This window comes from Artemia franciscana, chromosome 10 (genome assembly GCF_032884065.1).
Source record: "Artemia franciscana chromosome 10, ASM3288406v1, whole genome shotgun sequence".
In the NCBI taxonomy this organism is placed as follows: Eukaryota; Metazoa; Arthropoda; class Branchiopoda; order Anostraca; family Artemiidae; genus Artemia; species Artemia franciscana.
Window position 1 is genome coordinate 35,189,971 of NC_088872.1, and position 16,778 is coordinate 35,206,748.

The 16,778-nt window shown below is 35.0% G+C and overlaps 1 protein-coding gene across 1 annotated transcript in view; it reads right to left on the reverse strand.

Annotated features, from left to right (window-relative positions):
* LOC136032122 (neurotrypsin-like) overlaps positions 1-16,778 on the reverse strand; it is a 121,207-nt gene that overhangs the window by 26,853 nt on the left and 77,576 nt on the right. Inside the window, exons 14-18 of the mRNA XM_065712288.1 lie at positions 16,519-16,638; positions 14,208-14,417; positions 10,705-10,893; positions 8,127-8,279; positions 2,489-2,729 (exon numbers count right to left, since the gene is read on the reverse strand). Coding sequence (XP_065568360.1) covers positions 2,489-2,729; positions 8,127-8,279; positions 10,705-10,893; positions 14,208-14,417; positions 16,519-16,638 — 913 coding nt within the window. The remainder of the gene's footprint in view (positions 1-2,488; positions 2,730-8,126; positions 8,280-10,704; positions 10,894-14,207; positions 14,418-16,518; positions 16,639-16,778) is intronic.

Here is a 16,778-nt window from a genome sequence, read left to right on the forward strand (position 1 = left end):
GAATCATTATTGCCATGACCTCCACTCAGCCGTCATCAGTTCAAAACGTCATGTTTAGCCAGTGTAATCTTAGTCAGTGTGCCAGTGTGGTTTAATCAGTGTGGTGCAACTTGACTTTACTTATTCTTTGTTGCCATGAACTGTTTGACTTAAGTATGACACGTTATTTTTTCAATTGAAACAGGTCCTAAAGTGATAGCTAATATTCTAGTCCGCTATAAATGTAGCGAATCTCCTATGAAATGCTGAAAATCGTAAATAAAAATTTTAAAATGTGTTTTTTTTTTATTTTTGGTTACAATGAGCCGTGGTTCAGCTACCGCTGGAACCATGATGTCAATACTCTCATAAATGCCACGAATGTTAAGGTACCAAAATTTTAAGGTACCATTAAAGTGTTAAGGTGCCAAAACTTCCAAGTCAGCTAACGGTCTCAATCTAGATCTTCTTATACTTTCCACACACCAGAGTGCAACATCAAGAGGAGCTTTCAAAGATATTAATAACATGAATGAGTGCACCCATTGGCAAATAATTCTTCTTTCTTTCTTCTGGTATCTTCCTAGTTCAACAGCAATCCAATACATTGCCTAAATCCCGCAAATTGAGAAAAGTCCTTCGCGATTAGCGCATATAAATGTCAAGCGGTCATTGTCAGAAAACAACTTGTTACGTAAGACATTTTGCAAAAATACTTCATAAACTCCCCATACAAATAAAAATTCCTGCGTATTCCGTACCCTTTCACGTCATATGCATGCCCTGTGATAAGAATGAAGGCCGATTTAAGTAATCCAAAGGTGATTAAAATCCAAGAGCTCTAAAAGCTTTTACTGTTTCTCCGAATGATCTAGTTCCATTTGTTATCTCCACTCCTGAAATTCCACTCATAAGAACAAAATAACCAACCCCAACATCCTTCAAACTATACCTGTACTTCATTATTGGAAAGCCGTTTAGGGAAGCTTTGAAAGTCCACAGCCAGAATACAGATAGTAGTGGCTAGCATAGTAGCACCTTTGTAATCGCTCAAACCGTTTCTTTACAGTGTACATATTGCTGATTAAGTTTCAGATAAATATCCGGAACTTTTCATTTTCACGGCCAAACCAATAAAGCAAAGGAATGAAAAAGTTATGAAGTTTTATCATTAAGATTAGTTGAAATCACAGCTATCATTACTGAATTAGCTTCAAATAACGATTTTTATGGGACTACTGATGCTTCTTGATTACAAAAATCCTTGAATAATATTGTAACGTAGGTTTGTCTCACTTGACACTTTTTTCGAAACTCTTTTTTAAATTTTGGTTTCTATGGGCTGGAATTCGTTTTTTACTAGTTCATACGCCTTTAATAACCATATATAATTCACACGAAATAGAATACGGATCTTTCTTAGCTGGAACCTAGTAAAGAAAAAACTAAAAGGAATTAAGCAGTGGAGTTTCTCAAAAATACCATTATACCCCAGAAAAGCATCTTGTATGTGAAGGTGCAGTTGTTGTCAAAAATTCTATTTTATTTTAATATTAACTTTTGTTACTTACAAAAAGCACATACATATAAAAATTTGATCTCGAATGAACCCTTAAACACTAAAATATGAAGTCCCCTTGTATCCTTCAGCTTAAAAATTCTGAAAGCTTAAGTTCCATCTCTACCTGTCATTTTCGAAATCTATCAGTTATAATTTTTTGATAGAGTGGATACATGGTTAGTTTCTATTTACCTCTGACTCAACCTCCCCCCTCCAAATCAAAATATGAATCCAGCTTGGCCTCCCAATACCACATGAGAAATTTAATTCGATCCCCCAAGCTATTCCTGAGATAATAAAGATACGTTATTTTGATACATGGTTTCTTTCAATCAATATTGCTTCTTGCCTGGGAATACATTCTAGTCATGCAGGCACTTCTAGCAAAAGCAAAACATTCAAATAGATTGGAGACCAAATCCTTATACTCCTCCTCTTTTCTTCAATTGAAAATCAAAATCTTTTGGTAATCTACTAGATGGATGGAGATAGTATCTTTTAATTTAGCTCTACCCTGTGCCCCGGAATTATATTTCAACATACACTTGCCCCTGTCTTCACAGCCCTGAAGCTTCAACTTGATAGCCTAATCCACTGTAGAGAAATATAAAATCCAAGAGGTCTGAAAGCTTTTCTTTACTGTTTACTGTGTCCCCGAATGATTTAGTTCCATTTCTTATCTGCAGTCCTGAAGTTCCACTCATAAAAACAAAATGGCCAACTCCAACATCTCTACAATTCTATAAATTTCTGTCCAGTGGCCTAACCCAAGCAGTTCCCAAGATATTCCAGACTTTCACTAACGGCATTTTGATTGGCACCGCATGGTGTTTGTTGGTTTACCTTGCTACTTAACTTGATATATTAGTTTGTGCTGTTTTTTCATGTTTTTATAGCTAAGTTCTAATCAATAGAGAGCATTAATTCAAGTAAAATAAGGTTAATTACCAGATCCAGGTGTACCGGCTGAGCCCCATCCGGCGATCGTACAGTTCATGTATTCTTCATATGTCGCATCAGGTTCTGGGAGACAAATTGGCTGAACAAAGTCGCTCAAAGTGATCCCTCTTCCTCGTTTTCGCTTTACTTTAACTAGTGCTATATCGTTATTCAGATATACACCTTGATTAAACAGATCATGAACATGCAACAATTCAGCAGCAAATTCCTCTTCATCAGGGTCGATGACCTGAAAAAAAGCCTGATGTGCGGTGGAAATAGGATACATATTTCGAATGAAGGAATCATGTTTTAACATTGATGCTCAAATTTGGAATTTCTCGGGCACTAGCCACCCTCTCCAAACGATGTATATCCAGATATTTCTTCTTAAAAAACATGGACACTGTAATGGTAATTGTAAAACCATATTACTTTGTTGCCCTGTTATAAATAGCCGTCGCGTAGTCACTCGCGGGGAGAGAAAAATATCTAGCCTAAAATATACTAGAAATGAATAAAAGATATATATGTAACCTTCTACAAAAGGTCTATATGTAACCTGTAAAGGTACATGTGTGACCACATATATGTAACCTTCTGCCCCATTAATTTGAACTAGTTTTATCATTCTTAATTATAAATCACACTCCGTGATAAAGGACTAATCTTCGAATTATTAAAATTTAATACCAGCAATCTATATATATATATAAATAAGTTGTATGTGTGTTATGTCTGTCGAGTGACGTCATGTTAGTGTGTCGACTGACGTCATGTTTGTCGACTGACGTCATTATAAGGATTGAGCTGTACGTCGTCATGAAGTTGTTTGTCGGCTGACGTCATGTTTGTCAACTGATGAAATTACAGACCGGGACACCGGGACAGAGGAAATATAAATGACGACCGGAACACTCAAAGAGAAATTACAGACTGGGACACCGGGACACAAATAACGACCGGGACACAGGGAATATAAATGACGACCGGGACACAGGGACACAACTACGACGGGGACGCCGGGGGCACAGGGGGGATATATAAATGACGACCGGGACACAGGGATTGTTCGAAGAGAAATTACAGACCGGGACACCGGAACACAAATGACGACCGGGACACCGTGACACAGGGAATATAAATGACGACCGGGACACTCAAAGAGAAATTACAAACTGGGACACCGGGACACAAATGACGACCGGGACACAGGTAATATAAATGACGACCGGGACACAGGGATACAACTACAACGGGGACGCCGGGGGGCACAGGGGGATATATAAATGACGACGGGGACACAGGGAATGTTCGATTAGCAATCTCCATCAGCAAAGCTCAAGGGCAATCATTAGAATAATGAGGTATAGATCTGAATACGGATTGTTTTTCCCATGGACAATTATATGTTGCATGTTCAAGAGTCAGTAAACCTGACAATCTATTTATATGCACAGACAATGGGACAGCGAAGAATGTTGTATATTCGCAAGTTTTACGTAGTTAAAAACATATATATATATATATATATATATATATATATATATATATATATATATATATATATATATATATATATATATATATATATATATATATATATATATATATATATATATCTATTCACAGGTGGGACACAACTACAATGGCGCGTAACTAATATGGCGCGTAACGACTTACACGCGCGGGGGGGCGCGAAGCCCACCCCAACAGGTAGTACAATTATAAAATCACATGTTTAAATCCCATTGGTTAAGGGTACCTGCTTAACAAATTTCAAGTGAATCCAGTGTAGGAAGGTAGGTTAACTTCAACAATACTGAACGAAAATTCTTTGTTTATTTATGTTCAAAGAAGATACCACATGCCTAACTTTTTACTAACAGGCGATGCAGCATATTAGAAAGGCTATGAAGCCGCATTTACTCTATAGGCATGCAGAATAAGGATCTTTGTGAAGGTTCCAGTGCAAACAAGAAAAGACTTGCCTAACTTTCAACTAAAAATTTAGTATAAGGAAGGGCCATAGGGAGAAGGGTGTCAGGGATGTCACTTTAATCACCCAGATTGAGAATCATTGCGCGGTTGTGGCTAAAAAATTTTTTTAACATGTATACTTTCTAGTGGTGGTTCGAAGAACGGGATAAGACGGAGAGGAAAAAGGCCAACTTAGTCACTCCAATAACAAAAATTAAAATTACATGTATTCTATTCAAAACAAGTTCAGTGTTCCTATTTTTCTGCTAAACGTTGACCTAATTAGATGGAAAGTTGTCCTCATAGGCTTTTGAAATCCAATAAACAAAATAAATGACATGAAAGTATTTCCCAGTGTATAAGCTACAGCCGCCATTGATACTTTCCAGCACAAATAAAGTTTTTTGTTTCTTAGGGAGAGGGGTATATGTAACGCATTACCGAAGATTGTATCCTCTATTGTCTTCTAAAAATACTATTGACTTCAGTTTTCCTAGCGTAACGGTTTTAAGAATTCAATATCCCACTATTACTGTGTATACAAGGGGGTGCCATCATGGCATGTACATTACTTTAATATTTATCTGAGCATAAAATTAGCAATCAACATCCCAATTTTCCAATACCTTTAAATTTCCTGGACACCTTCAGTGCCAAGTTCCTGCTCCGACTTCAGTTCCAAAGAGCCCCAACCGGATACCAAATCACCGGGTTTAGTTTTACAGAATAATAAATTCGAAGTTCGATGACGGAGTATCAACAGAAAGTGAGAGAAAATAAACAAAAGATAATCTTGAATAACCACATTAAACTATTATAAGTAAAAAAAAGAGAAAATTTTGTCACATGTCACACTACAGAGATTACAAATCACAACCACAGTGGTGTGCAACATCGTAAGATAAACACTACAAGGTTCCACAAAGACATTCCTTCCATGGAAGGAGAATCTTTTACGAATAAGATAAGATAAACAACCAAAATTATCCGAATCCAATTAAAAACCTCGAGTTATTCAATATTAAGTGAATATTCATTTAAACTTCGAAGGAGTAGAATTGAAGTCGTATTGTGCCTAAACCTAAGATGAATAGAAATTACTACCAATGAAAAACTCAAAACTAATGGAAACACTTATTGCAAGGAATATCTAGTTAAAACTTAACAAAAAGAGATATTACAACAATCATGCCCCAAAAAGCCTTTCTGAAGGCTAAAATGTCATTTACTTTCAGCACATTGCTGCAAATATTGGGCATCAAAAGTTTTTGCAAAGTTTTGTTTAGCTATCAATTTCTTATTTATTTGAATGGAATGGATTTAGAAGAAAACAGCGGGTTCAAAAATAAAATTCATTATAAAATGTTGAAAACCAAAAGAAGTTGTCGGAAATGCATTCAAATGGAGAAAATGTTTTAGTTTTTCTTCGAAACTTGATAAGTTTGAGTTAGAAGAGGTGGAAGTTTATTTTTATTTGTGATGTTTCCTTTTTGTTTTGGATTTAATTTTTCACATTACTTTTCATAACTTTTTAATTTATGTTAATTTTGAGTTCAAAATGTTAATGTTATGTTAATTTTCTCGCTCTTTACTTCTAGAAGAATCTTTTTTTAAACTTTAATACTCCAAGGAGGAATTTTCGGAGATTATACAAGGAGAGGCTTTTTTTCTAGGTAGGCCTAATAGTGTTTAAATGCATTTTTGTCATTCAGAAACTGGAATGATTAAGCTGAATTGGGTAACCACCAACATCTTTTGCGCTTAAACAAATTTCATCTCTGTGATAATTTTGAAATCATTCTTTCGGTTCTACATTAGTACTTTATACAGTTTGCTAGATAAGCACGATAGTGTGTACAAAGATGTAGGATCTAGAATACGTAGGTAATTTTACAGTTGACAAGGTTTCGACAACTTGGGACGAAGATGGAAAATCCTCAATGGAAAATCCACTTTCCTTGATTAATATTTGGTGTAGGTACTGTATAGTGCTCATGATAATGTAAGCAATGAAGAGCGTCAAGTAGAAAGATGGCGGCTGCGAGAGCTCCTCATTGATTCTCAAGATTATACCAACGTTCTCGAAGTAGGACCATTTTTCAGGGTTTATCAGATGCGAGAGAAGTTTCTCAAAAATACGCTAAATCGACTATGAGTAAAATCTGATTTTCAAACCTCAACTTAGTGTAGGTTTAAACATCATTTTTAGTGTAGAAAAAGCCCAAGATAACTGATAGGATAGATGGAAGAAGCTATAAGGGAGTTCGCCTCTCCTGGAACTCATAAGCAACCTTACAGGATGGCTAATTGACGGGAATTAAAATTGGAATTAACATAATTTTCGCCGATAACTTTACTTCCCTGATAACTATATGTTTCGCCAATATCAATTTTTATTCAAGTGTTCAAAATTACAAACATTCCAATTCTGTTGTGATTGTTTTACTTTTTATAATTTGTCATCACATTTATTATTTTAAGAGGCTTTTCAGATTCTTATTATCTAAAAATCAGTCTGTGCAGTTCTTATGCGTTATTATTAAAGTCTGGCCTGAATAAAGGAAGAGATATTTGGAGATGATTTATAGCGTCTTATTTATTTATAAGCAAACAAGCAATTAACCCCTAGTGGTGCCCTTGAGAGACACTACTAATCATATATTTTTCTTAAAAAATATGATTTTTTTGCTCTTTACAGCGATCAAACAGTTTTTAGAGCCAATTCCATCAAGTGCCTCTCTACACTTGGAAACAAATAAAATCTTCAATATTTATTTCTAATTGGATTTCTAATTTCATCAATCAAATGTCTTTCTGAACGGGTCACTGATTATCAAGAATTTGATTTTACCTTCAGATTACTGGCTTCCAAAATTAAAACAAATTAGAAGAAAAACTCAACTCCTGCGCATTTGTGCTTGAAATAGCTCGATATAGCAACACTGGTAGGTTTCTAATTTGAGAATCTTTACAGTTTAGATCAATTGATAGAATAGAGAAGATAACCAATTATAGGTTATTTAAATAGTACTGCTATAGATACCTACAAAGTGTACAGATTAGTAACCTATAAAATTCAGAAGAAATTTTCTTAATCTCTGTTTAGTGTATCTTAGTGTGCTTTAATACTGTAACTGGTTTATGTGTTTACAAGATCACTGGATGTAAGTGATCTTGGCATCTACCCCATTTGTTTCAGGCTAGCAACCTCCTAAACTTTGACAACATTTTTGTCTCTGAGACGCCGAAAAAACGTAATCTTGCTGAGCGGATAAACATCTTTGACATGCTCAAACGCATTATCGATCACCAATCTGTTCTTTGAACATCAGTTGTGTTTATCGTGGGTGCAAACACCCGAAATTAAAAGGAGGTGATTTCCGAAAATATTTTTCTAGAGTAACCAAACTTTTCTATGAAGAAAATTTTGAGTGAAACTTTCCAACGAAACATCATCCCCCCATTGGTCAATCGGGGTTAGGCCTATGCGCAGATAAACAATCTAAGCAAATATATACAAAATATGAGGTTTTTGTCAGTTATAATAAGATTGTATCTGACAGGAAAAACGTATATACATATACACGAATCCAATTTGGTGTAATATTGCAAGTCTATTTTTTATCGTAAGCAAATAGAGTAATCATTCAAGTAAGTTTGGTCTTACCTCAGTATCGTAGTCTCCGACTCTCAAGATGTAGCTTCCGAGGCTAAAATCTTCCATACAATGAGCAGCTGTAATAACATAATCTTCGGAAATAACTGCCCCTCCACACCAGTGGTTGGTTTCACCCGTGCCGTGACGTATTCTTATGCCTACCTATAAATGAACTATAAATCAACTTCCGTAAACATCACGAGTCTAATCAGAATTGGTCAATGTTTTGAGATCACAACACTCGAAACCAGTCATTTGGGCAAGGTACAAAGATAGATCTTATAGGAGGTGAATATATGTTAGTAAGAAGTTGTGTCTTAATAGCCAAAAAGGTTCCAGTCATGAATATCCAATAGAAAGCAAAAGCGGCTTATAAGACTGACTAGTAAACTAAAAGTGTTCGAGACTGTAGGCCACTCAGAGCTTGTTCAAGCTTTTGACTCGATTGGGATGAAGGATTCAAGCCTCGAGTGGTCTTCATCGTATTCACACGATCGGCATCAGATATTTGAGAACTAATCCTTTTTATGTTCATAAAAGAAAATAGAGTGCCAAGTCCCACAAGGGTCAATCCCGGGACCCTCATTTTCATCCTTTTCATTGATCAAGTGATGCATTACCTTTCAGAGGCTGGTGTCATCCTATTTGCAGATGACACTTTTCTCTTTCTGGCACCATTTTCACATGCTGTTTTGTATAATAAAACTCGTAAAGCAGTTTCTGAATTTCTAACTTTTTCTCAACAAAAACCGTAAACCCTAAACCTTCCTAAAACCTTTTTCATGATACTTTTTAAACTTTCTTCAAATGCTGGAAATTTTAAAATCACGATTCGAGGATGTGTGATAAAAAGAGCAACAACAACGAAGTATTTGGGGTTTTTAATTGATGAAACCCCGTCATGGAAAAACCATTTAAGTGTCATAGCTGAAAAATTAAGCAGAGGCCTAAGGGTGATACGAAGAACTTAAATTTTAGTCCCAAAAAAGATTCCAAGAATGATTTATTTTTCTATATCTTCTCAATATATTAGCAACGGATGCTCTTTATGGGCAAGTAATTTTGTAATATGTTTCAAAAGAGTACAAAAACTTCAGAAAAGAGTTGTACTGTTCCTAGTGGAATTTTATGATTCTGATAAGGTTCCTGCATTGAGCATTTCAAAAAAATAAGTGAAACAATGTATCCTATATTCGAGATTAACAAGTTACGAATTTGTCGTACATCTATTTGAATCAGCTGCTTATCCGTGCTTTTCAAAATCTTTTTTTTATTTTTAATAAGGCTAATACAAGACAAGATGATAATTTAAGTCATGAGTTTAGGAGTACCAATCTGTGAACACGCTCAAATCATCTGCGATCCCTAATGTTAACTAGGTTGACAAAAAAAATTAACAAGACGTTTTATGTTAATTCCAATTTATTGTTTGAACAGAGCAATCGACATGCTTAGTGTGCTTTTTTACTATATACTGATAGAAAGTTGGAAAGATAAACTACACCGACCATGGCACTGCACTGGAATGAAACTACCCTACCTCCAAATATGCTCCAATTGAAACTATCTTTTATCTAAAATTGGGAAAAATGGACTAGTAGTCTATCTTTGTGAAATTCTGTGCTTGCTAGACGTCCTTCATATCACCTTTTTTCCTTTTTATCCTATGTTTCTAAGTTACTTTTGTCGCATCATGAGACTATTCTATATCCTCAATCGGATTTGGGGTAGTTTCAAGCCATAAGCCTACAATTTGATGAGTTGCAAGACACAGGATAGTTTGTTTGGACTTTGGATATTGCCATTTTAAGCATCAAAACATGTTTTTGGACATGGGAAAGTTCGATGGCAACATTTGTCTTCACAAAAATCAATATCCAATTAGGGAAGTTACAAAATTAATATAGGAAAAATACTAATGGAATTAGCTAAGGAGAAATTCAGGAAACGCAAGTTAAATTGCATGATCCTTATTTTGATTCTTTTTTACCTTTTCAATGTTACTATAACCTTAAACAGTAATTTAAGTTATAGTTTATAGTACCTATTTTCTCAGTAACGAATTCATTTTCATAAGTGACAATTGCGAAGGGCAAGACAAGAACAAGAATCTTATTTCCCTTTACCTACACTTTATTAGAAAATTTAAGATACTAATTACTCACACTTATCTTAAAAGTGAGCATAGAAAAAATACAAACAATCTCAACCCTGCTCTCACCTGCTATCATCGAAAGGGCTTCTAAGAACCAAAAGACCTACGCTCCTTCTCAGTTGTTTTAGATTGCAAGAAGAGCATGTTTGAGGAGTCCTTCTGATGTGAAGGAAATCGGAACATCTGAATTTGTATAATCTTGACAAGTTATGTAGAGAGATCGGTGACAATATTGACGTCAATTTCGACAGGAAAAACTACACAAGAGCTGGATTGAAAACTTCAAACGATAGCATGTTGTATAGGTATCTACAACAGCAATAGTAAACAACGACACGTCCCTTCCCTATCAAGTGAAGTAGCCTCAATGCATCCTATAGACAGATGGAATTTCTCAAAATAAGTAGGCCTATGGTTAGATAAGAGTCTTACCTGCCAAGGCAAAAATCCTGGTGGGACAGGTGCTCCTCCAACTACCTTTGCAGTAGCTTTAGGCTTTTCAATTACTGAAGAATTTTGAAAGAGCGGTCTCTCGCTACATTTCGTTGGAAGACCAGCATGTGTCATCCCTTTTTGTGTTTTATCAAGCTTCAATTTACTTTCTCCAAATGATAAACCTTTCTGAAAACAAATAAATAAATTTTTATGTGTCAAAAATAAAATGCAGAAACAAAAATTTATAAATATTCACACACAATGTACTCTTCACCACTTTTAGAAAAAAAAATGAACCTTTCACGGGCTCTTTTAATGAGAAGGATTAACCTGATTCGTTCATTTTTCAACACAAAATAGTTTACGAGAAATGTAAATGATTAATATTTCAATTTCTGTTTTTGATAAAAGCAATAGTTTTTTCCCTCTGTATAGATTTAAGCACCGTAGCTATGCATTAACTGGCAATGCTACACTTCAGGTAGGTTTTTGATAGACAAAATCCGGACCGGCCTAATCAAATTCAGACATCCTGAGCTGTCCAAAAGGCTTAGAGAAAATTTTAATCAGCTGAATTGTGATTTTCAATAGTCCCTTAATTTTCACAATCTCGCTGTATTTTTTTTCTGCCCTCGGACGAGGTCTTCTAATATGCAAATTGATGCAATACATCATCTTCAATTTTTTGAGCAAACCTGTCTTGCCTTAGTAGGTCATGCAGTATATCCCATACAGGAACAGTGGTGAAATCTTGCTGGGTTCAAATACATTGCTTCGACGACACTCAGCAAAGAAGAAGATTAAATAAAGAGAAGTTACGATAATGTTCAAAGGCCAATTTTTTTTTTCTGTTTCAACCTGTCGTCGATAAAATAAAGACCTGAGAGACATGAAGTTTCATTAGGCTAGAAATATTATTACAATTGTGTTCTGAAAAAACCTTATCGCAATAAAAACTACAAGCAACTTACCAGTTACGACATTACAGAGACCATGTCAAAGTGTTGATTTGCCGAATTATTACAGATATTTGTTTTTACAATACTACAAATATCATTACAAATATTTACTTTTTAGGTGCAGCTCAAACCTAAATATTCTACTTCCCATACGGAAACCTGTACTTGAACAGCGGATTAGAAAAAAACGAGCATTTCTTTCCAACCAAACACAAAAAACTTCTTTTGGTACGATTAAATAGCATTTAATTACAGATAACTTACAGTTACCGTCCGAATTTTTCACTTAATTATAAAATTTAAGGAAGATCTACGTTCAAAGATCAGTAGCAGCATTTAAATAGGATTTCCTGAATGCATACAAACTTTATCCATCCCTCCAAAGACCCAAAAATAAATCCCTGAGCGAGCCTTTGATTCCTAATTCAAAATCAGAAAATATTTGGGTGACTGGATTAACTTTAGTGAACTTTAGTCAAATTATTAGTGTAGAATCTCCACAACTGTTGAGATATGCTAACACTTGCTAACCCTAGTAGCTATTGGTTGCTTGGACACAACCTCATACCATCTATTTGAGCCATCCTTAGTTCAACCATTGGCATCAAAATAAATTGCTAAAGACCCAATATTCACCTTTCATACCTCAAGCTAGTTCACATCCTTACTGAAAGGCAAAAGAAAAGCTTCATCTCAGAAGAGATTGGTTTTTTAACGAATAAGTTTTTCCTCTTATTTTTATGATTTCTTTTTCTTTTTCTTAGGGTTGACAGTCATTATTTTGTCTTTTTTCCATGGTTTAAATTTTTTGTTTTTTTTTCCTATGAAATATTATGTTATGTGCTCTTTGACTTCTTCTAATATGCTACTGTTTAATGAAGATCCAGAAACGACACACATTGTTATTGAAATAAAAACATGGAATGGGCTAAATATAGGATATCTCCAACGAAATTCAGTAAAGACAGATAGACCCAACAGAAAAAGCATAACGGCTTTATCCCTCGTTGGCGATCGATGCTAGTACAGTTATACAATGGTGGCAATGCGATCTTGACATTTCTCTTCCTTTCGTTGGAAGGAGGAGAAGGGATCGAGATAACTTCCGAGCTGACAACAAAAAATGTGCAAGAAATGATGCATCTATTCGTAATCTCGTCAAAAATTGGTGATTCAAACGACTTACAAATTAGGTTGAGACACTAACCAGACGATTTTAGGAGCATTGGTCGGCTGGTTTGCCTTAATCTTCAGCCTTTCATTTAAAACAGGTAACTAGTTCGATGCCAAATCTATCTGGAATTATAGTAGTATTGATTACTTGCAAAACTTAAATGAATTCCAGATGCACTTTTGACAATAAGATTTCTTTTTGCTGCGCTTATCAAGCATAGAAATTTCAAACGTATCATCTACGTTCTAAGAAAAATTACAGTAATATCGTTACCTCAAAAATGAAGGTCCTAGTCTAGGGCATAATGGAACGAGTTATCGGGACACAAAAAGGAGGCATCAAAGTAGTTTCCAAAATAGACGGGTCGAGCGTCACTTAGTGTGTAAGGTGGATAACTGAGAACAAGTTTTTCAGTCCGAACGTGCCACAAAGAAAAAGGCAAACATTCAACAAGTTCGTTTGTGTGTGCAATTTTGTCCTGCTTTTATGTGGTAAATTTATGTGGTAAATTTGTGGTAAATTTTGTTTTATAACCATTAAAAGCAACAGCAACAAAATAAGGAAGAAAATCATCGTAATATCTATGATTACTGAAAAGAACTAATGAAAGTAGACTCATCGTTTAACATATAACGATAATAAATGGTTACACGTCTAGTCAATTTTGGAGCTATAAATTTTATAATTATGAAAGAGAGAAAAAAAAAATGTATTTTGGGGAAAGATCGAGCACAAGTGGGTTTTACAGGGTATAAAAAAGACAGTGATTAAATGAGATTTCCAGTAAACTACGAAAACTGATTTAGAAAGAGGGCTCACAGAGACCCAGGACATGAAACAACGAGCAGAAGTCAGAGAGCAGATGAAGTTTCAGGAGTACATTTTCAATAATTTTCATTGGTGCAGTTTTTACTGCTTCTTCGGATATTCGGGCTGTTGAACAGTAACAAGAAACTGAAACTACAGCTTGGACGTAAAGGGGACGGAAAGGGAAAAATTATGTGCCTTTACATTTATTTGACGAATTTCCAGCCTCAAGCCTTCCAGCCTGAAGTATCAGCACAAAGGTATGCATGCAAATGGACGAAAACCACATGACCGATATGAGAAGTATTTGTCTTCTGAAAGATCTGAATTGGGACATCAATGATTTGACGAACAATTTCCATAAGACAAGGTATTGCATTTTCATAGTATCAGCTCATTTGAAGTTTCAACACAAGCTTTGTTAGATTTCTTATGATTTCTTTCTCTGGCGACGGGCTCATATTCGTCAATGAAATTATTAAAATATTTTAAACAGATGCTTACCCTTATTTTTATAGTCACTATGTGCCAATTTCATATACACTATCATGAATACTTACACTGTCGAATATTGGAAAACAGCGAACGCCTGCATCTTCTGAGTGCTTACAGTTATGTTGTCCCCAAGGATTTCTTGGACAGGACAATATATTTGATTCATTTCCTCCGCATCTCATCTCATCAAGCCAAATAGGGCCCTTACCTGGACCAAAGCCACCTTCTCTCACTGCTGATGCGGTTCCATTGAAACCAAGCATCCAACAAACCACCTAAAATTTAAAACGGTCAAGGATACTAAAGACTTTCAAAGGTACTGCGTGTGTACCATGTAATAAATAAATGGTACAAACTACTAGTTCGAAAATGAATGATAATACGAAAAATAAACAAATATTTAGAATTGAAAGCTCATCCCTATACTCCTGAAAATTTGCTTTAGCTAATCTTTTAGCCGGTTAATTTTCTTAGTATTGTTTTATTATTCGCCATCAATAGGACACTATTATAAAGATTAGGGGTTTTAAGAGGTTAAATCTATTTTAGATGGACGAGCACTTGAGTCTGTAACACCCAAAACGAAAGTGAAATACGATCAAAACACAAAAATGTGAGACTGCCTGTGGCCAATTCGAAGATATTAACTTAGATTTTTGGTCTACCAGCTATGTCAAAGAAGTGTCATTTCCTCCTTTTCTTCCTTTTTCTTTTTTTACACAAACATACAAAATAAATAATATAGATTAACAGACAAGATATCAAATAAAATACCTGAAAACAAATAAAGCCTTTCAGAAAATGCAGCTATAGTGTAAGAGCTAAAAAGTGATAGCTGAAAAATACGGACCATTTCGTCTTATTTTATTGAATTTTTTTTTGTCATATACAGCCTTCAATTATATTTTTTTTTAGCATATCTCTCAGCCATCAAGTTCAACAGTGATAAAAGTGCCCCACGGGTGGGTAGTTTAGTCAAGCATGTTGCGTGTGTTCGTCACACTATCAACCCTCCTGGCTTCATAACCCTGAGAGGATATTTTAGCGATAGTATTCTTAGCTCAGTTATAAGGTGTACATGTTTTCTTCAAAACCATTATTTTAGCTTCACTAAGCACCTCTTCAGTTTCAAAAAAGAAGACAAACAAAAAAGCAGGCAATAAACCAAACAGAGCATTCGCTTACGCAAACAATAACTACTACTGCTCACTTCTGAATACTTTCAAAGGTCCTTCAACGTGTGATGTGAACTGGATGAGGGTTCCAAACAGTCCCAGTTCAATGGTAGGAGAAGGGTGGTTAAAGTCTTAACAATAGCTTCAGGAAAGAAACATTACTACCATATGAATTTTATTCTAAGCAAGTTCACAACATATTCTTCATTGGTGTGCTCTTTTAATTTAAAGGAAAAGAATATCTTCGCTCTCTTAAGAAGTAATTTAAAACTTCCTGTTTTCTAGGAGAAGTCTCGCCCGTGTCAATTTTAAGTTCATAATAATTACATTAGATACAATCTTGGTCTCACCAATTGGAGTAGCATGGATAGTTTAAACAATAATTATTCAACCTGGTATTTTGTCTGCTTTTACAATTTGTTCTTATATTGTTAAAGCAGATTTCGCAGTTGGCTAAAAACATATTTATGGCTGATAGCTCTCTAATATGGATAAGTTATAATATTATGTTCGTGGTAGCCAGCAAAAAGAAAAAATTTGAAAATTGTGGGTGTTTTGATAATTATCTAGCCACCCAGCAACCCAGGGAATAGTTTGAACTGTCCTCTTGATCAACCCCGTACACAGTTATAGAAGGAACAACATATGGATCAGGTCACCTGATTACACCTGAAGCTAAGAATTCTTCCTTTTTGAATAAACAACGATCAAAAGTAAAATTCCAACCACCCGGAACTGAAAAATTATGTTCAATTGACTTGAAGTACAATTTAATCATGGTTATTGAGGTCAAGCAGGAGGGTGGGAGGTAATATATTACCTAATATCTTCATTTGAAAGAATATATTCAGATGCATTAAGAATGGGCAATATCCCACAATTATTGCAGTTTTATTGCAGAAATTATTGAAATTTTACAACAGAAAATGTTGGGGATAAAATAAAAAAATTGTGTTCAAAACATAGCCTGTAATAAGTTAATACCCCAAAATTCAGATTGTGGCAGAAAACTCTGCTCCCTCGCCAGAAGGATATGATAGATAGCTTTGACTATTCAGATCATGTTGATTTATAATATGAAACCCGTCCTCCTTCCTACTATCTTTATTACTGTACTTTACTATTATTTCAGTCAATTATTTAATTTTGGTGAATTAACCCTAAATGTGGAATAATAGATCACATGTATTTAAAAGATTACCTTTGCCTCTTCGGGCCCAAAATCATCATCACAGATAGTACCCCATATTCCACGGTATCGGACTTCAACTCTTCCAGATGTGAAGTCGGGTCCATCCATTAGCCGCACAATAACTTCCGACTAGAAATTTCGATAGAAATGACAGAAATATATCCAGTTAACATACACGCAGATAAATAGAGAACGCCATATTGCTTTTATATATTCTTAGATAATTTGGCGCTACAAAGCTTACTTATACAATCAGGTTTTAAAAGACA